This window comes from Aspergillus nidulans, chromosome VII (genome assembly GCF_000011425.1).
Source record: "Aspergillus nidulans FGSC A4 chromosome VII".
Taxonomy (NCBI): domain Eukaryota; kingdom Fungi; phylum Ascomycota; class Eurotiomycetes; order Eurotiales; family Aspergillaceae; genus Aspergillus; species Aspergillus nidulans.
The window spans coordinates 1,725,682-1,745,379 of NC_066263.1; the positions used below are offsets into that span (position 1 = coordinate 1,725,682).

Genomic DNA, 19,698 nt, shown 5'->3' on the forward strand with positions numbered 1-19,698 from the left:
AGGTGCGAAGGTCCTCGATAGCAGATCAGCTTGGCTTGCCAAGAGCAGCAATGTGCAGTCCCCGGAAAATAAGTCTGCGTAGCATCAATGTTCGGGAACTCGTGGGCAATAGTGAAGGAGCGTATACATGACAAGCACCATCAACTTGTTCTGTGACGAATGTTATGAGCGCTTGAATTATGTAGAGAAATGAGAGTAGCGGTCGAGAAGAACTAGTGGCTGCACGATGGTGGTGTGTAGCTCTCCGGACTGGGACTGCCATCGTCACCACCGCCAACGCCCAAGTGACGGGCTTCCGCTTCATCGTTTCCATCGCTTCTTCATTTCTGCAACACCTCGCAACTGCTGCGTCCCTACTCTTGCATCTCACACCTGTGTCGTCTCCATTTCTTCTTCATTTCTTGTTTGACTTTCCTTTGATATTGCCATATTCTTACAACCACCTCACGCGAGTAACTCATTTCCTTCCGATTCGCTTTAAGCCAATCAGTCACCCCTCTTGCCCGCTCAAGCGAACAAACGGACCATCCTCGCTCGACCAGCTCGATATCCAACCTGAATAACGGATGGCGGGTTTGATGGGCGCTGATTGACGAGCGAGCCCTTCTGCCCTGCTCCCCGTAGCAATTAACATATGGCCAGACAAAGGCCCAACATTCACCGCCAGGACCCTCTTGAGGACTCTCGCGCACTGCCCTCGTCTGCTGGTGCCTCCGCTACTGCCGCCAGGTACATACCAGATCCTTTCTCATTTCTACCCCGCGTTGGCCTCCTTTCTTCGACGCACTGTGTTCCGTTCATTCCCTTCCCCATCCCGGTATCCCAGCTTCGGTATCCCGCCGACGGAGTTTCGGCAAACAAGTATTGAAGACCGGCTCCTTTGGACCTCTGGAGCACGGAGCTCTTGGAGCTTACATGTCCTCATGAAGATCGCCATCAATTGTTTCTAACATCATCATCACCCCGCGATCACACTTTTTTCCCTGTCCTCTCTGAACCCTTCGTCTAGTATCGTGCTTCGTGAGTGACCAGTTTCTCATGTCCTCCAGAATCACTCGCTCGGCCGCGAGACAAGCTGCAGATTCTCCCCCGCCCGCCGGTTCCGGTCCCTCTTCTACATCCCCCGCCGCTGGTTCGGCCCCATCTCGAAAGCGAAAGGCTCCCGCACGCCGCGGTCAGTCACCGGACTCCTCGGAGCGGCCAAATAGTCATCAATCTCCCCATCGAAAGACCAAGCGACAACGGCGTGCACCTTCGCCACGAGCGGCAAACGCCTCTGCTGCAGCTTCTCGTCGTGGTACCCGAAACCGCCCAACTATGTCACACCCTGGGTAGGCTGGATCTCTCTGGCGCGGAAGATATACGTTTACTGATTGGTTTCTGTTCGCAGTCCATCGTCACACCCGGCGGAGGAATCTTCGAAGAAGCCGGCCTCGCCCCCGCAACAAAGAAGGAAATCTAGTCGACATGGGAAATCGGCTCAAGGTAAGATTTACATGAGCAGGAACTTTTCACCTTCCGCTTGCTGTTGTTAGGATGCGTCTATTTACTGAAATTCTATGCGAAAGACCGATCTTTAGCTACTCAGTCACCTCCCCCGAACCGGCAAAAGAAGCGCTCCAGAACTCGTCCAGATGTCGTTATGAAAGAGGCAGATGACGAATTAGAGGAACGGGAGAAAAGCGAGGAACATGAGGCTTCCCCACCAAGTGACAGCAATGATGGCACGAACCCTTCAGGTCTCGACGATGAGGACGAAGAGGAAGATGATGGAGATCTTTTTCATAACAGTCTGTTCGGAGCGCGAGGCTCCCTTGGACTCCAGAGTACTCTTCGTGCCCTTAGCGGTATGATGTCGGGCATGTCATCCCGCCTACGGGATATCCTCCAAAATTTGAGAATGAAGGATGACCCGTCAGTTCAACTTATCGCCCTTCAGGAGCTTTCAGATCTGTTACTTGTATCGAACGAAGACAACCTATCTGGCCAGTTTTCTCCTGATCCTTACGTGAAGGAGCTGGTATCTCTCATGCAACCAAATGATTTTGGGGAAGAGAATCCGGAAATAATGCTTCTTGCGTGCCGTTGTTTGGCTAACCTCATGGAGGCCTTACGCGGCTCTGTGGCCAATGTCGTTTATGGCGGCGCTGTACCGATCCTGTGCCAGAAGCTACTGGACATTCAGTTCATTGACTTGGCTGAGCAGGCTCTCAGTGTATGTCCCTTGCATTTTTCTTCTTTTACTCTTGTGCTTCGTGCCGTCTTCCGTTGGTTTTTGACAGTACATCGCTGACCTTACGACAGACATTAGCAAAGATTTCGGTGGACTTCCCGGCGTCCATTGTACGAGAAGGAGGCTTAACAGCATGCTTAACATACCTTGACTTTTTCCCTACGAGTACCCAACGCACCGCAGTAACAACGGCCGCCAATTGTTGCCGGAATCTGCCGCACGATTCCTTCCCCGTTGTGCGAGATGTCATGCCCACCCTCCTGAACGTTCTATCTAGCAATGATCCGAAGGTCGTTGAACAAGGCTGCCTATGTGTTTCTCGGATAGTGGAAAGCTTTAGACACAAACCAGAGAAGCTTGAGGAGCTTATTAGCCCGGAGATGCTAAAGGCGGTCCTTCGTCTGCTGCTGCCAGGCACCACAAACCTCATCGGACCGCACATTCATACCCAGTTTCTTCGAGTTCTGGCAATCACGTCGAAAGCTAGCCCCCGGCTGTCGGTAGAACTGCTGAAAACGGACGTAGTCGACACTCTCTACCAGATCTTGACTGGAGTCTCGCCACCAGAAAACATTGATGACCAAGCTATCAAGATGGATAGCGTACTTGTGATGCAGGCTTTGATTCACCGGCCGAAGGAGCAAGTTACCGAAACACTGAATGTTATTTGTGAGCTCCTACCAGGTGTTCCCGAGCGTCCAAACTCGCATGACGCTGGTAATCCCGAGGTCGCTGCAACATCGGGGTCCAAGCCATCCTCATCGAAGGGGTTAGCTGAGAAACGACGGTCTTTGCTCATGGGCTGTAAATCTGAGCTGAGACGGTTCGCCTTGGTCTTGCTCCCCACACTCACTGATGCGTTTTCTAGCACGGTCAACCTGGAAGTACGCCAAAAGGTTCTTGTGGCGCAGCTCAAGATGTTGCAAAATCTGGATCCTGCTTTGATTGAGGAGGCTCTCCGATCAGTGCAATATGCGTCCTTCTTGGCGGCCATTTTGTCTCAGAAGGATCACCCTTCGCTAGTGTCATCAGCACTCCGCTGCGCAGAGCTACTTTTCCAGCGGCTGGAGCATGTTTACCAACACCAGTTTCATCGCGAAGGCGTGATATCAGAAATTGCCGAGCTTGCAAAAGAACCGTTATCAACTGAGAAGGACACGAAGCCTTCCCGCGACTCGCCAGCTGCTTCAATTATGGACACCTCAGAAGACACGCGCCAGGATAAGAGCTCCATTGTGCGCCCAGCCGGTCACCTTGGGACAAATCCGGATGATGAGGAGAGCCAAGATGACGATGATCGTGACAGCGAAGACGAGGATGCGAATGATTCTGAAGAGAATGATGAAGACCAGGATGAAGATAATGATGATATCTCGGATTCTGAAACTTCGTCGTCTTCTGCTCGGGGACGTTCATCAAGGTTGGAGGATGCGATGCATGATTCAGTCATTCGTCATGCACGTGCTTTCATGGAGCAGTATGAATCCAGTCAAGGAGCAGAAATGCGTGAGAAGGCTTTGGAGACTCTCAACGAACTACAAGCGCTTGCTGCCGAAATTGAAGCCTGCTATTCCGGCCCCGGTGATTATGGGGAGGGGATTGACCTTTTCCGCAAATTGGCAAGCTATTTTGAAGGCGATGCGTTGGAAAGTATCACCAGTTCGGAACTCCTCAACTCCGGGATCATTAATACCTTGCTCGCTGTATTTGACGATTTCAATTGTGAGTGATTCGTCTTCTAAAGCTTGATTTTTTGCGCTAACTGGTCTTATATAGCCACCCCCATGCGTGAGGCTCGCAGCGCCTTCCTTCAGGCGTTCATGGGCTCGACTATTTCCGAAAAGGCACAAAGCCAGAGCACGGCAACGACGCGCTTTGGGGTGTTGGTAAATAAACTGCAGGATCTTCTTAGCCGGACAGAGCATTTCGAGGTGATGACTGTCGGCCACAATTCACTGGAAAACACGCGCAACAATGCGGCCTACATGCTTGGAAAACAGCTCCGGCTGAAGTTAGTTGCTGATGAAGATTCTGATATACCCCGCTCCTACAGAAACATCATGGTTTCTATTCACGCCATTGCAACTTTCAAGGCCCTGGATGATTTCCTCCATCCCCGAATTGCCCTTTCCGACAGGCCGAAGACATCTCGTAGCCGTGAAACAATCTTGTCGCAGATTGCGAATGCAGCGCGTCTCAGGGATCAGCTGGCCGAAAATCACAACTCCGACGCTAGCGACTTTTCACGGCCTTCTGGTAGTAGTAGGCCCGCCAATAGATCCACTACTACTGAGTCTAAGGCCACCGCGAAGGAGAACTCTGCTGGTGGACCGGACGTAACCCCAAGATCTAAGCGGTCTCAACCGCAGCCTGATGACAACGGCCGTGAGGATGAACCACTGGAGTGCGCTGACGAGCGCCACTTGAGTGAGGACGATAATGATGACGATGTCGAGGGGGATGATGAAGAGCTAAATGCCATTGTGGACGATCTTGAGGAAGAAATGTCTGATGAGAACGTGCATGATCCATCCGCTGTAAACATGGAGGTGGCATCATCAGGCAAAGTTACTGCCCGCAAGGAAGACGGCACTCGCGTATCTACACCGTCGCAATCGACACCCGTGTCCAAGTCATCATCCGGGCCCCGCCGGTCTTCATTAAGTTCAGCGGGTGCTGGCTCTTTGGGCATGGCTGGCCGCCCGTTTTCTTATGCTGCCGCCATGGCTTCGGCCCCATCTGACTGGCACATTCAGTTCAGTATTGACGGCCAGCCTGTTTCCAGTGACACTACGATCTACCGTGCTGTTCATCATAACCGTCGCCACTTGGACCCTAGCGGACGGAATGTGTGGTCCGCAGTTCACACAGTTAGCTTTCGACGTGTACCGGGGCCGCCACCAGCAGAGCCGTCTACGGTATCCACCAACGCATCCGGATCCAATCCACAAGACAATAGCAGCGGTATGCCGTCCTCTCTCAATCAAGACCATATCACATCCTCGATCTTGCGCCTTCTTCGTGTCCTACATGGCATGAACACAACTCTCGACGATATACTCGCGGAGACCAAAGATCTTATCGCCCTCAAGCCTGAGCCATTGGCGCAGTTTATCAACACGAAGCTCACCGCAAAACTTAATAGACAGCTGGAGGAGCCTTTGATTGTTGCAAGCAGCTGTCTGCCTGATTGGAGCGAAGACCTTGCGCGATCCTTCGCCTTTTTGTTCCCTTTCGAGACCCGGCATCTATTCCTTCAATCTACCGCCTTTGGATATTCGCGGGCCATGATGCGATGGAACAACTCTCAGGGAGATGATAGTCGTCATGATCAGCGGCGAGATGATCGGCCAATGCTGGGTCGTTTGCAGCGACAAAAAGTACGGATCTCAAGAAGTCGTATTCTCGAGTCAGCCATGAAAGTCATGGAACTTTACGGCTCCTCTCCCAGTGTGCTTGAGGTTGAATATTTTGAAGAAGTTGGAACCGGCTTAGGTCCCACTCTTGAGTTCTATTCGACGGTCTCCAAGGAGTTTTCGAAGAAGAAACTAAAGATGTGGCGGGAAAACGACTGCGGTGATTCCGAAGAATACGCGTTTGGTACTCGGGGTCTGTTCCCTGCACCGCTGAGCGAAGAACAGCTCGCGTCAGAATTTGGCAAAAAGCAGTTGCAGTTGTTCAAAACCCTTGGGAAATTTGTCGCTCGCTCAATGTTGGATTCGAGGATCATAGACATCTCGTTCAATCCCGCCTTCTTCCGTATCGCCGACACCTCTTCCCCAGTAGCCCCTTCACTCGGTACAGTTAAAGCAGTGGATCAAGATTTGGCCAAATCTCTACTGTTGCTGAAACGCTTCGCTAATGCCAAAAAGGCCTTGGAGGCAAAGAACCTCCCTAAGGCCAAGAAGACGCAGGCTCTGATGGCGATTGAGGTCGATGGAGTCCATGTCGAGGACTTGAGCCTGGATTTCACACTTCCTGGATATCCTGCAATTGAGCTCATCAAGAATGGCTCGAATATCCCGGTTACGATTGAAAATGTTGACGTGTATGTCGACAGAGTTGTGGACATGACCTTGGGCAGTGGCGTACAAGCACAGGTAGAAGCTTTCCGCACGGGCTTCTCCCAAGTCTTCCCCCATTCCGCTCTACAGACTTTCACGCCGAATGAACTGGCGATGTTATTTGGTAGAGCTGAGGAAGACTGGTCAATTGAGAGTAAGTCTTCATTCAGACTAGACAAGCTTATTATACTAACGTTATCTTTAGCCCTGATGGACTCTATAAAAGCGGATCACGGCTTCAACATGGACAGTCGCAGCGTGCGCAACTTGCTACAGACGATGAGTGAACTAGACACGCAACAACGGCGTGACTTCCTTCAATTTGTTACTGGGAGCCCCAAACTGCCTATTGGAGGTAAGCTTAGACACGAAGCACGCAGTTATCTGAGGACTCCATTTACTAACCATGCTCTAGGCTTCAAGAGTCTTACGCCGATCTTCACCGTCGTCTGTCGCCCGAGCGAGCCGCCCTACCTGCCCGACGATTACCTTCCCAGTGTCATGACTTGTGTAAACTACTTGAAGTTACCCGACTACAGCAGTCTGGACGTCCTCCGGGAGCGTCTATCTGTGGCGATCAAGGAAGGACAAGGCGCATTCCACCTTTCGTAATGGGGTTGTTGATGCTCAAGCCACTATTCCCCTAACCTGGAATCTTTCGGCAAGTGGAACTGTGGCTACGAGGCAGATATGGCGACCCGACACGGAATAAAAAAAAAACAGCAAGAGAGAATGCAATGCCCAGGGATGAACGATGATGAATGTTATACCTGATCTCTTCTCACCTCCGAAACTTCGGTAAATTATGATGAACGCATGGGTGAATTTGTTTTGATTGGCGAGTTTCTTGCATTCGGGTGTCTTTTCATTCATTCTTTAACGCCTTGCTCAGTCTTAAGCTTGGGAAGGAGTCCAAAAGGGGTATTCAATAGCTATCTAGATAGAAATGCTAGTTCTTCAACCTGTATTGGTAAGTCGTGTCTTAATTACGCTATATCTATGTCTATGTCTATGTCGAGTCTATACGCAAATCTTCACAAATAGGAGTATCAAAAGAAGCACAGTAAGTCCTAGTTCCGGTAAACGGACAACATCGACTAACAACCGTCAGCAACCGAACAAATGACTGAAACAAGAGCAGGGGAAGCAACAACATACCTCGGCGAACTTGGGCTCAATGAACAAAGCCCTCCCCTCCGCAACAAGCACCGCCTCGTCCTCACTCGCCGTCTTCTTTGCCGGCATCATCCTTATCACTCCCTCCACCCACGCCTTCCTCCCCTCAACCTTGACTGTCTCTGCCCTCAGCACGTAAACCCGGTCCGGCAGCGCCGGCTTCCGGTAATCCACATTTAAATTCGCCGTCATCCCTGTTCCGCTCCGAAAAGACTGCGACACGCAATGTGCAAACACCTCATCGAACATGACAGATAAGAACCCGCCGTGCACGTACCCAGGGTGTCCGCACATGTCCCGGCCAGTGTGGAAGACGGTCACGGCGCGGCTTTGGCGCGGCCCGGTTGACAATCTTTCTTCCGCAGTTTGAGACGGTGTGTGTCGCGATAGGAACATGTATGGCGGCGAGGTGAGCTTCGTTCCGCCAGAGAGCGTTCCTGCGACGAAGTGCGATGGCCGTAAGTTGGCTGGCATTGTGAGATGCGGCCGGGTCTCTTTAAGTGTCGGATCCTGACGGAGGAGCTGAATGATTGGGTGGGTGGTCAGGTCTGTGGTATTCTGAGTCGGTGCTGCTGTGGCTGTTTGCGTGCCAGGCTGGGGCGCATGCTGGCGTTGGAAAGATGGGGGTGGGTGTGTGTTTTTGAGCGCGGAAGGTGCGGCTTCGGTTTGCGCTGCGCGGATGGGAATATTCGGAGACAAAATATGTTTGACTGGTGCCTGTGTCTGCCTGCGCAGAAGACAAGCTAAGGATCGTGGAATGGAAAACATGTCTGTTAGTCGGGAGTTGTGTTTTGGTGCCGAATGTGTAGTGTACTTCAACTGGACTATATGAACGGTATAGCTGTCTAGGATTGTGTTCGTCCTTTGTATATCTCAGTACTCGACGTGGTCTAACGAAGACGGTCTGAGCTTCTTTAAACCAGCTGCACCAATGAATTAGAAGAATGCCTTTAGATACACAAACCGAGAAAAAAATCATTCCGAGAATCGGGATGGACATTGGCGCCAAGTGGAGCAGCCCTTGTTCTCGGGCACAGATCTTGACACTTATGACGAAACCGGCTGTGCTGTACCTAGCCCTATGTGGCCGGTAGTCGCTATACCCTTTCTGTAGTTGACAAGTTGTGTGCTAGATAATCCGAGATTTGAATGAATGCAATTTACAAGTGCACTAGCCTGCGTTCTACAGCCCTGGCTTCTGCTGGCTCAACTCAGCCTAAATTACAAAAAATTACAGGAGTGTTCTCAAATGGTCTAGTTCCTTCTACTTCGAATAGTTATTTTTACTATTTTCTAATTTGGTTTTGGATGCGTCGATCGGATGCACGAGCGCCGATGAACTCAGGTGAAGTGGTGGCGATCTCGGCATGCCGATGCGGAACATGCGAGGCCGATGCTGCAAAGTTGCCGAGACGATCACTGCCCCCTCGGCATCCAGAACGAACATTATAGGGACCATGGACTCAAATGAGAGGGAACTTCTTTTACTTTGTAGCATGTTAGTTCCACGTTACACCCACTCTATTCGGCGTCAGATATCTCTATGCTGTGCTACGGCCAGAGCGACTAGACTGCCGCAAGCATGGCATTCGGGTCTGCCGATCTAGCGCCGTAATGGTTAATGATAAAAAAAGAGTTGAGGGTCTCGAACTGCGCAGTGTCATTTAAAACATCTCTGTAGCGGGACGAATAGGTCAGTGAGACTGGAAAGCCAACAAAGTTCGTACTCGGGAAGTCACTCTCAATCATCGCACAGCTCACGTCTTCGCGTCTTTCCTTTCCACCTCCACTCCTCTTTTCTTCTCATTCAGGCAAACACATCTCAAATCAGTAGGTGCCGCAAATGTTACCAGGACTGGGTAATATCTCAGAAAGCCAGTCCCCTCTTGTTATGTTCACCGTCATTTGGCCTGGTCCAATTCCTAATGAACCTACAGCAACGGTCATGCTTAGATTTCTGGTTTTTGAGGTCGAATGCTATTTAATGTACGAGAGGCTCATCCATTTTCCCCGGGAAAGACAAAAGTCTGCTGGAGAGACGCACCGGTTGACAGGAAACAATGAGTTCGGAGAGCTTGTAAGCTGCCATTCAGACTAGGTCACCCACTAGTGACTATGTCATCCCGGCATCAGAGCAAGGTCAATGACATGAGAACATCAATCGAGAAAGTGAAGTGCCGGTATCCCAGCACTAAAGGGTGTCAGGATTGCAGTTCTGATGGGCGACTCAGCGCGATCCAGTACCGTTTACTTCGCAAGGGACTACTGCGCAGGCTGAGTGCAAGTATACGACTAATTGTATCGCCGACAACCTAGCCGTGCTGCAAATGCCTAAACTCCTTTTGTTTTACGATTAACCTATTGGGTCGATAGTTGCTGCTTTCTTTGGAAGGACACCACCGCAGATGGACTCATCGCCCCGAATACTTTACCCCCCAGAGAAAGTCCCCTTCCAGCTGACGTGCACGCACTCTTTGATGTCTCTTTGACCTCTCCTCAATCCAGGTGTATGCCCGTATCTAATCTCCCTACCTTAGTCTCTATGTCTGCAGGTTCAAACGCTAAATTAAACGAATAAACCCTGAGGCGAATCTGTCCTAATGACCGGATCAACGATGAGTGCCTGAGATGGCACTACCGTCAAGTCGGGATCTCCCAGAATGCGTCGAGAGATCAAGGAATCCTGCGATCTAGGCCTGAGGATTATGATGATAAAGAGATGATAATGGAGCACAGAACTGCAGCTGATATTGGAAGCAATCCGGGGATCGCCTATCTCTTCGGGCCCTATGTTGGAGTCAGCCTAGCTTTACTGCCTAACCTCTCGACTGACCGAAGTTAATGCAAAATGAGGATGCTGGCCTTAAGATCTTCCTGCCCCAGCCGATTCCTCTCTCCCAACATGGTGGGGGTATGCCAATTACGGCATCTGAACTACTTCCATGTAGCTACACCAGCCTTCTTCAAGCCGCTCCCATTACTATAATTGCAGTAATTCTTACAAAGATGAAATTGCAATGATGAATTGACCATGAGAATAAAGTGAAGGAGTGTCGGAAGTCGCCAGTATGAAGCTGCTTCTGTGTGAAAACAGACGCGATGAGGGTCCCTCCGCAAAACCCTATCACTGCTCTTATTTCTGACATAGTAAAACCAGGATCCCTTCTTGTTCTTACAAGAAAGATCGAAGTAGGGCTTTACTCGCGATCCTGATGCGTTGTACTGTAAGTGGGGAGTGAAGGAATGAATTATGATTGGCCCGCTCGTACCGGGCGGGTTTTTTACGAGCCTCCGAATTATCTCGTCCAGACAAAGTCATACATAGTTAACTATAGTCAACGTACCTAGCAAGCCCTTCGTAGATATAAATCTCATCTCCTCATTAACATGAATTTCTTCCTATTCTTCTTTTCCATCTGCTCAGTCAGATGATACTATAGACATAAACACTTCTCAGGTCACAGAATGCTCGTCTTCACAATCCCACTCGCAACAGCCCTAATCTACATAACCCACTCAGCCTTCTCCTTCCTCTCCAACCTCTACCTCGTCTGCAAAACATGTCCCTCTCTCCCGCGTGTTCTCTTTCCTGTATCCGAAGTCAATCTACTCTATCTCGCGCTCTTTGAGTCCCGCTGGTTCAATCATATCCGTCGGTACTGGCTACCCACCAGTATCGCGGACTACATCGCGGATGCAGCTTTTAGAGGCAGATGGGACGTCAAGGACCGACTCGCAAGGAAGTACGGCGGTTTCTACCTCTTTGTTGCGCCGGGATTGATCAGTTGCCATGTGGGCGATGCGGAGGTCGTGAGCCAGGTCGTTAAGGAGAGAAAAGGGTTTGTCAAGCCTGTTAAGCATCTGGGTACGTACTACTCAGACCGCTTTGTTCCTACTTGCTGTGAGCTCGAGATGGGAGCGTAAGTAGATGCTTCGTGCTAATTGCTAACATGACCCGGACAGAGGCGTTCGAGATGTATGGACGTAACGTGTTGACTGTGAGTCTCGCTGCCCTTTCTGGCGACCATATCAGAAACTGATTGCTTATTCGCCGAGGTAGTCTGAAGGAAGCGAATGGGCTTATCATCATCGGTATTCCGCATCCGCATTCAGTGACAAGAACAACGGTCTCGTCTGGCAGGAGAGTGCCATCCAGGCGCAGGAGATGCTAGCGTACTGGGAAAAGAAATTCAACGCTTCTAATGGAAGCGATAGGTTCACAGTTCCAGATGTACGAGAGGACATCCTCAAGCTTTCGCTGAATATCATATGCAGTGCCGGTTTCGGGGTTAGGCTCCCCTATAGACCAGCGACATCAGCCACAGCTGAGCGCGACAAGGATAGCGCGGAGGACTTATTCAGAGATGCAGCCACCCCCGCGTCAGGGTACCATTTCACGTTCCGTGGCGTTATGGAGTATATGAATCGATCTATGATGTCTGTCTTCATCGCAAATGGAATCCTGCCGAAGTGGATTCCGCGCATGTTAGTGCCCTTCTTCAAAACCGATTTTGCGGCACATGAGGACCTAAAGAAATATTTGCATGCGTTGATTGAGGTCACCGAAAATTCTGAACATGAGAGGCATAACCTGCTGGGAAGGCTTGTTGCCGCACGAAGAGAGGAACAAAGTGTACGGTGCTCTGGCTCTGGGCCTGGTCTCTCCAATGCAGAGATTCTAGGTAACACTTACATATTCTCGCTTGCGGGCCATGAGACAACAGCGACAACCATGCGATTTGCGTTGCCTCTACTTGCTATCCACCAAGATGTTCAAGATAGATTATATAAGGAATTGGAAGAGGCTTTGCGTGATCAGCCCGCTAACCCGGCTGAGTGGGAGTATTCAACGGTCTTCCCGAGACTGGTGACTCCACTGTGTATTATGGCAAGTCCAAAATCTCCCTCAATATATTCCACACTCGCTAACAGACACAGCTTGAGACCCTTCGTTTGTACCCACCGGTTGTAAGTATTCCCAAAATGACGACAACGCACATGGCGGAAATTACCTATAAGGGCGAACGGCATTGCTTGCCCCCAAATGTGCGAGTCAATCTCAACGCCAATGTTCTCCACTACTCAGAAGCATACTGGGGCCCAGACGCGGACAGTTTTGATCCTCGTCGTTGGGACAAACGCAACGCTGGTAGTTTTCTTGCAAGAAACGCCAGCGCTAGAGGGCTTTCTGGGCCAGGGCTGGAGTCGCCTAACGTTCACAAGCCTGTCCGAGGCGCATTCATTCCTTTCAGCGACGGCTTGAGGGCATGCATGGGGAGGAAGTTTGCCCAGGTAGAGTTTATTGCTACACTCGCTGTCATCTTCCACCGATATCGAGTGACGCTGGTTAGAGTGGGACAGGAGACCGAAGATGATGCAAGGAAACGGGTAGAGAAAGCTTTGCGTCAAAGCTCAACCTTGATCACATTGGCACTGGGAGGTGTGGTGCCGCTAGCTTTTGTGAGAAGGACGGGTGTAGCTGCGGAAGACGACGCTTAACCTTGTGTATGCCGTTCTTCCAGTAATTAAGAGCCACTCTAATCAGTTAAGTCATCTTGTTTTAGAAACTCCCCGAATACAACACTCTTTAGCATCCGCGCAGTTTGGGGATTTGACATCTCCGCCGAAGCCCATCGTCGGCAAGAAAACAGGTTCGAAGGCGGTAATGCGCCAGCGACCGACATTGGTAGATGGATGTAGTGCGTGGTATATTTCCATGGCTTGTTAAGACCGTTAGGTTTTGTTCGGAAAGTAACGGCATGGCGAGAGACGTCACCGTTAACCCCTGGCTGGGGAACGCAGTGGAAATCATGGATCCGCGCGTGCTCCGGTGGAAGAATATTTGCCGCTAGTATTTCGCTCTCAGGTCTGCCAATGGCTTCCTCTTCCAATCTCATAATGTGCAAAAAGATGGCATGGTATTGTCGAGTATCCAGAAGCCACTCTCGCCTCGGAGCTTTAAGGAGTAGCTCTAGTCCTTTCCGACGCACGCGCGGATGGCGGCATTTCCAGGCGACAGCATGCAAAGGGTAAATTAGGCCCAGCTCTAGACTGAGGGACTTGGAAAGCTCATTAGGATAGTGAGTGGGATCGGATAGTAGTGATTCAGCAATATGGCAGATTTCTTTGTAGTCTTCTAAACGGTGATCCCAATCACATTCCCTCGTGATACCGTAAGTAGCAAGCCCGAATTCTGCCCCAAGACGTGAAATACGAATGACAGCTGCTGCGTCGCTCTCTTCTTTGTTCCAAGTACACTCGCGGCGCGCGAGTAGATCATCGAAACTAGTTTTCCAGCGGCTGAAGCCTTCACAAAGCCCCTCTGACGCAGCCAAAGCATCTGGAGAGGGAACTGCTCCGGACTCAACATCATGATCCAACCGTTGGAAAAGATCTGTGGATGCAGTGACCAGGTCCACAAACGCAACTCTCGCTTCCTGCAGTGTCTCAAATCGGCCTGCCAGGCGCGGACCGCGATTATCGACTGCGTTAAGAATAATCCTGCTCCGGGGAAATTCGTTAAATTCCAGAGCATTCAAATTAAACAGGGTCAAAATTGGGGCGAGCTCCGTCTCAATGAAATACGCTTCATAGGATTGATAGTTCCGACCCCAAGGACCTTGGTGTCGGGCTCGACTTGTATTGCGCCAGTCTCGCACGATGTTTATCCCGCTTAGAATGTGGGTTGCAGCGGCAGCAGGGTCTCGACGAAGGAATTCAAAGCACGTGAATAGAATGCTAGCCATCACAGTAACAGAAGTAGCAAGGCTGCCGGTCGACGCCTTATCAATCGTGGAGCGGATCGCTCGGGTATACAGCTGGATAGCGACTTGGTACGCAGGCGCATTTCCCGTATGAGTAGATACTTCAGATTCATGCAAAGAACCCAAAGCAGCTATTGCCAGGCGTATTGAGGGCTCCGAAAGGCTAAGCTGAAGAACACTCCGCCTCCAAAATGCGCCGTCTAGGAAGCCAGCGAGGCAAGATGAGGTTATGCAGAAGAAGAACTCGAGTGCTTGCGTCTCGCTAGCCGAGATTGCTGTTGTGGACACAGCCAGTTCCTGCGGCAGTCCTTCACTTATTGTAGACGGACGTCGAGCATAGCCGTCACACTTTCGCCCCGTGCCTAGACAGCTGAGGCTATCAGCGGACCCTAATTTGCGCGTGGGTACTAAGCATCTTACCGTTGGCAAGATGGTTTGCCTTCATCACATTTGACTCTCCGTATCCTCGTACAAGTCAGTGTCGCCGTAATTTGACTTAAGGCCCGGCGTTGACTCACTTGCAGGTGATGCATCCCGTCCGAACTTTAGGCCTACTTGCTCGAGATCTCGAGCCACGAGCGTTATTCTCCATTTTGAAGCGTCGAGGGAGGTTTGAAAAGAGAACATCATAAGACGCAAGTCGAATTAGAATTGGTTCCTGAACGGTCACGTGTTCGATGATAGCACCCCCCAGCTAAGTCGTAATTCTATTATTGTTTTTAAAGTTAATTGATTCGTGAAAATTAAGACAATGAGAGAAGTCAAAGGGGAATTTTTTTTGGTGGGAGCTGTTCTGTACCGTGGGTATTATGCAGGAGACATATTTTCTCAGTATATCTTATACAACTCCCTTCTAATCTCATTCGACTTCCTAATCATTTCTCATTTGATTGGAGAAAAAGCTCAATATCTGATCCTAGTATTAGAAAAGGAGAACAATGGCTTAATTCAACTTCATTTCTGCCGTAACCCTTATCTTGCCTTCCCCCTACGGTACCCGAAGTGCAAAGGCAAAATGAAGTCCAACCAGCGTATCGAACACAACGGGCAGGACCTCTCAGAACACTCAGATTGGACCATCTTTCCGTACGCGAGCTTCTCGAATACGAGATTCTGAAAAGTAATGTCTGCAGATGTGACTCTGTGAGGGTAAGGCTAGAAGATGGCTTGAGATGTGAGCTGAATCAACAAGAAGTGAGTGCGCAACGTGGGTTTACAGTGATTTCTCAGGCACCGGATTTGTAATCCGTGAGTATAAAACTAGCCGTATTATGCACGTAGAGGCAGTTTACGAACCGCTTACGAGTATTTCAATATATATATATATATACTGCATACTGCATTGAGTTAAATACTGAGAGGTATCATGAAATACATTAGGTAGTCTACAAATTGATTAGAAACCCAGGGGATCAACCTGGCCCAGAAAAGAGTTGTTACCCTCCTCACGTAGCAACGCCTCAATATCAACCCGCCCGGAAGTGAGATACCGTTCGCTGACCCCGAGGTTCACCCGCTGGGATAGGAGTTCCTTCAACTCGGCACGAAGACCGGCCAGCTCAGCCTTGGATGTGCTGCCGACTTGTCGGTCACGTTCTTGCCGTCCACGACCACGCCCGCGACCCCATCCCTTGGCCTGGTCGAATTCGTCACTGTCATACTCGACACCGAGGTCTTCAGCAGCATTCCGGAGCCAGTTGTCCTCTGTGGTGATCTTCTCTTTCGCGATGTTGGAGTCGGTGATACGGGCGGCAAGCACGACGCGTTGCCTGACTCGCGAAACGATACGGCGATCCAGTTCTAGAGACTCAAGTGGCAGCTTCTTGCCATTGGCCATGTTGGCATGGACTTTGGCGGCTAGACGGACCACTCCAACCATCTCCTCTGGAGAGCAGATAATAACGCTCTTTCCGGAGGCGCCCGCACGTGCTGTACGGCCGGATCGGTGGACATAGGTGTCAGCAGTGCGCGGTGCGTGGTAGTGAATGACAAAGTCAATGCCCTTGATATCGAGACCGCGCGCCGCAACGTCAGTGGCGACGAGGATCGTGCCTGGGTTCGCGGTTGAAGATGAGAAACGTTCAACGGAACGTAGACGGGCCTTTTGGGCCATTGATGAATGGAGAGCCAGGGCAGGAAGTTGTAGCGTTTGAAGAAGTTGTGTTATGCGTCGAACTGCGGAAATGGAGTTTGTGAAGACTAGGGTGCGGTGTTTGGGATGGTAGAGAAGCAGTGTGTATAAGTAGAGATCCTGAACTTTTATCAGCAAAAAATCACAAATCAGTGTACTGGTGCGACTAACCTTCTCCATTGCGGGACATTCCACAATTCCCTCTTTGAGCCCCTCAGCCATCTGTGAGACAGGATTGACGTCGATAAACTTGGGTTTCTCCTCTCTGAAGTTCAACTTCTGCAGGAGGTACTCCATGGATTCCTTCTTGTTCATGATGTCTCCGCCCGTCCACTTGCCTTTTCCTGCAAGTTTCTGCTGCAAATCACGGTGAAAAGTAGCAGAAAAAACCAGAGTCTGCCTTTCAACACCAGGAACAACATTTTCTTCGGACGAGTCGTCTTCTTCATCGGGCGGACCTCCATCCTCAACGCGGTCAAGCGAGCTTAGAATATCCTCGACCTCCTTAAAGTGACCTTCACTCAGAAGTCTATCGGCCTCGTCAATAACAAGGAACTTGATGCCTTGCATTCTCCGGATTAGGCCCTGTCCTGTGCGAAGGACTTCCCAAACTCGACCGGGGGTACCAATAACAATGTCAGCCGTCTCAAGTAGCCTCTGCTGCTTCTGCACGGAGAGACCACCAGTCAAAAGCGCGGTTCGAGCATTAACTCCGGGTGCGTTCGAGATGAGACCATAAATATGCTTCTGGAGCTGATGCGCGAGCTCTCGGGTCGGCGACAGGATCAATGCAATTGGAATCTTCTCCTTCTCCTCCTCAGAGTCAATAGTCTTTCTTCTCTCGCGTTCAAGATAATGTTCCAAAATTGGTAAGCCAAAGGCCAGGGTCTTTCCTGAACCAGTTGAGGCTTTGCCGATAACATCATGGCCATCCAGAATTGGGGGTATGCATGACTTCTGAACTGAGGTTGGGGTGCTGAACTTCAATTTTGACAAACTGGTGAGGGTCTCTGGAGATAAACCAAGAGGTTCCCAGGCAGAAATGTCCGCGCCATCATCATCTGCTTCGTCTTCTAGAGCAGCGAATGAAAGCCCAGATGTAATGCTGCGGTCCTTTGCCTGGGCTCCGTCCTTCTCTTTCTGCTCCTTCAACTTCTTCTTAGGCTCTTTTGCCTTGATATCCTTCTTATTCTTAGCATCTTTCCCTTTCTTTCCGTTCACATCTGCCGCTTTGGCCACTTCATTTACTGTCGAGGCGCCCTCCTTTTTCTCTAAATCCTCGTCGCTGAAACCATTCCATTCATCGTCAAACTCGGTTTCTTCTGATTTCGGCGTAGGCTTTTTTAAAATGGATTTCCCCGGCTTTCCTGGGGCAGACTAGAATGGTCAGCTGGGAACTGTCTGAGACTGCGCCTCAAGAACATACCTTGAATCGGAGCTGTCCATTACCCTGCGGCCGAACAATATCCACTCCTTCAATTTCCTCCAGTCCAAAGAAACCCTCAAAGTTATCAAGTCGGTCAGGCAGCGCTACCTCCTTCCAATTGAGATCGTCCACCCCGACAACAACCTCCGGCTTGGACTCTCTCTCGGCCACATTGGTTGGCTTCCCAGTCCTCTTTCGCTTTCTGACATGCAGAGTTGGACCTTTCTGGTCACGCTGACGCTTCTGACCCATATTATATGAGAAATTTATTGAGTCAAAGTTGATCAGTGCAGTATGTTATTCCTTCGGCGAGTTCGATTTTTGGAGCAGAAAAAAAGGCGGCAGAACAATCCCACCGCCTTCTATTTCTTAGTTCCAATCTTATCGCCAGCCCCACGCACCAAAAGAAATCGCAATTGTCCCCTCAGACCCCTCCTCTATTCCTTTTTGTCGCCCATTGGGAATCGAAGATAGACAGTCGCCATGGGAAAGTCCTCGAAGGACAAGCGCGATGCGTACTACCGTCTCGCGAAGGAACAAAATTGGCGCGCCCGATCCGCTTTTAAACTCATCCAAATCGACGAACAATTTGATCTATTCGAGCATGAGAATCCGGAGAAAGTGACCCGGGTAGTCGACCTTTGCGCCGCGCCCGGTAGTTGGAGTCAGGTGCTCAGCCGAGTACTGATCAAAGGCGAGAGCTTTGGCCGCCGGTCTTGGGTCGAGAAGAGACGCAAGGAACAGGCGGCATTGGAGAACTTAGACGGAGATGCACCGGCGGCGAACCAGGGCGCAGACATTACAGACTCAACTGCATTGAAGCCGCGGAAGAACGTCAAAATTGTTTCTATAGACCTGCAGCCTATGGCACCCCTCCAAGGCATTACAACCCTCCAAGCCGACATCACTCACCCCTCCACGATCCCTCTTCTCCTACAAGCCCTAGATCCCGAAGCCTACGACTCTACATCTTCCACGCCGCATGCAGTCCGCCAGCCACATCCAGTCGACCTTGTCATCTCCGATGGTGCTCCTGACGTTACTGGTCTTCACGATTTAGACATCTACATCCAGTCCCAACTCCTTTATTCCGCACTCAACCTAGCCCTAGGTGTCCTCCGACCAGGAGGCAAGTTCGTTGCCAAGATCTTCCGTGACCGCGACGTAGATCTCCTCTATTCCCAGCTCCGGACTGTCTTCGAGCGTGTAAGCGTTGCGAAGCCAAGGAGTAGTCGCGCCAGTTCTCTGGAAGCCTTTATCGTCTGCGAGGGTTTCATCCCACCAGCCATTCACGATACCTTGCTTGGCATGGACACCCTGAAAAATCCTCTCTTCGGCGGCGCAGCAATCCCGCAGCCCGTATCAGCGGATGGGAACATCGCTGTCAAAGTGCCAGAAGAGAAGCCGAGCATAAAGAAGTCCGCTATCACGTCATCAGACTCTGCAACGAGAGATGCGCAAACTCGGTTATTACACAATGACTCTGGCGACTCAACAACGCCAGAACCTCTCTTTAACAATCCCCAGAAGTTCGCTGCAGAGAACAGGTGGATTCCCTCGTTCATTGCATGTGGTGACCTCTCCGCTTGGGATTCGGATGCGTCATACACGCTGCCTCCTGATTATGTTAACTTGGATCCTGTACAACCACCCATGGCACCGCCATATCGGCGTGCACTTGAGCTGAGGAAGGAGAAAGGTGGTGCGTATGGCAAGACGAAATTGGGGACTATGGGACGGGCGTGATCGTGTTAGCCGTTTTGGTCATGTACGTCGCATTGAGACTTTTTCTTATTCATCTTGAATCTGGTTTCTCAATTATAGAATATTATTGGATGGTATAGTTAAAGCTTACAAGTAATTACATAGAAATAGAGGATACCCGGGTGTTTGAAACCAACCTC

General features: G+C 50.4%; 5 protein-coding genes and 1 pseudogene across 6 annotated transcripts, besides 1 other annotated feature; 3 read left to right on the plus strand and 3 right to left on the minus strand.

The window, feature by feature from the left end:
- Nucleotides 1-19,698: part of a sequence feature (contig 1.27 1..113764(1)) that runs on past both edges of the window.
- On the plus strand, nt 1,039-7,267 carry ANIA_01746 (protein hulC; the record flags this gene model as incomplete). The annotated part of the gene is made up of 7 exons (XM_654258.2): nt 1,039-1,331; nt 1,391-1,485; nt 1,581-2,215; nt 2,305-3,955; nt 4,010-6,451; nt 6,503-6,652; nt 6,713-7,267. The coding sequence occupies 7 exons, from the start codon at nt 1,039-1,041 to the stop codon at nt 6,907-6,909; spliced, it is 5,463 nt and encodes a 1,820-aa protein (XP_659350.1). The 3' UTR covers nt 6,910-7,267.
- On the minus strand, nt 7,230-8,241 carry ANIA_01747 (PaaI family thioesterase; the record flags this gene model as incomplete). The annotated part of the gene is made up of 2 exons (XM_654259.1): nt 7,230-7,259; nt 7,456-8,241. 2 exons carry the CDS (start codon nt 8,239-8,241, stop codon nt 7,230-7,232), a joined length of 816 nt encoding a protein of 271 aa, XP_659351.1.
- On the plus strand, nt 10,939-12,972 carry ANIA_01748 (protein CYP666A1; the record flags this gene model as incomplete). Its single annotated transcript, XM_050612856.1, has 4 exons — nt 10,939-11,338; nt 11,437-11,471; nt 11,534-12,361; nt 12,412-12,972. The coding sequence occupies 4 exons, from the start codon at nt 10,939-10,941 to the stop codon at nt 12,970-12,972; spliced, it is 1,824 nt and encodes a 607-aa protein (XP_050468726.1).
- Nucleotides 12,969-14,829, minus strand: ANIA_01749 (annotated as a pseudogene). Its single transcript has 3 exons — nt 14,756-14,829; nt 14,658-14,702; nt 12,969-14,607 (listed from the first exon to the last, which is right to left on the minus strand). Coding segments are annotated over exons 1-3 (1,758 nt in total).
- Nucleotides 15,634-18,046, minus strand: mak5 (putative ATP-dependent RNA helicase mak5; the record flags this gene model as incomplete). The annotated part of the gene is made up of 3 exons (XM_654262.1): nt 15,634-16,488; nt 16,540-17,745; nt 17,795-18,046. The coding sequence occupies 3 exons, from the start codon at nt 18,044-18,046 to the stop codon at nt 15,634-15,636; spliced, it is 2,313 nt and encodes a 770-aa protein (XP_659354.1).
- On the plus strand, nt 18,278-19,615 carry ANIA_01751 (tRNA methyltransferase TRM7; the record flags this gene model as incomplete). The annotated part of the gene is made up of 1 exon (XM_654263.2): nt 18,278-19,615. The coding sequence occupies one exon, from the start codon at nt 18,278-18,280 to the stop codon at nt 19,538-19,540; it is 1,263 nt and encodes a 420-aa protein (XP_659355.2). The 3' UTR covers nt 19,541-19,615.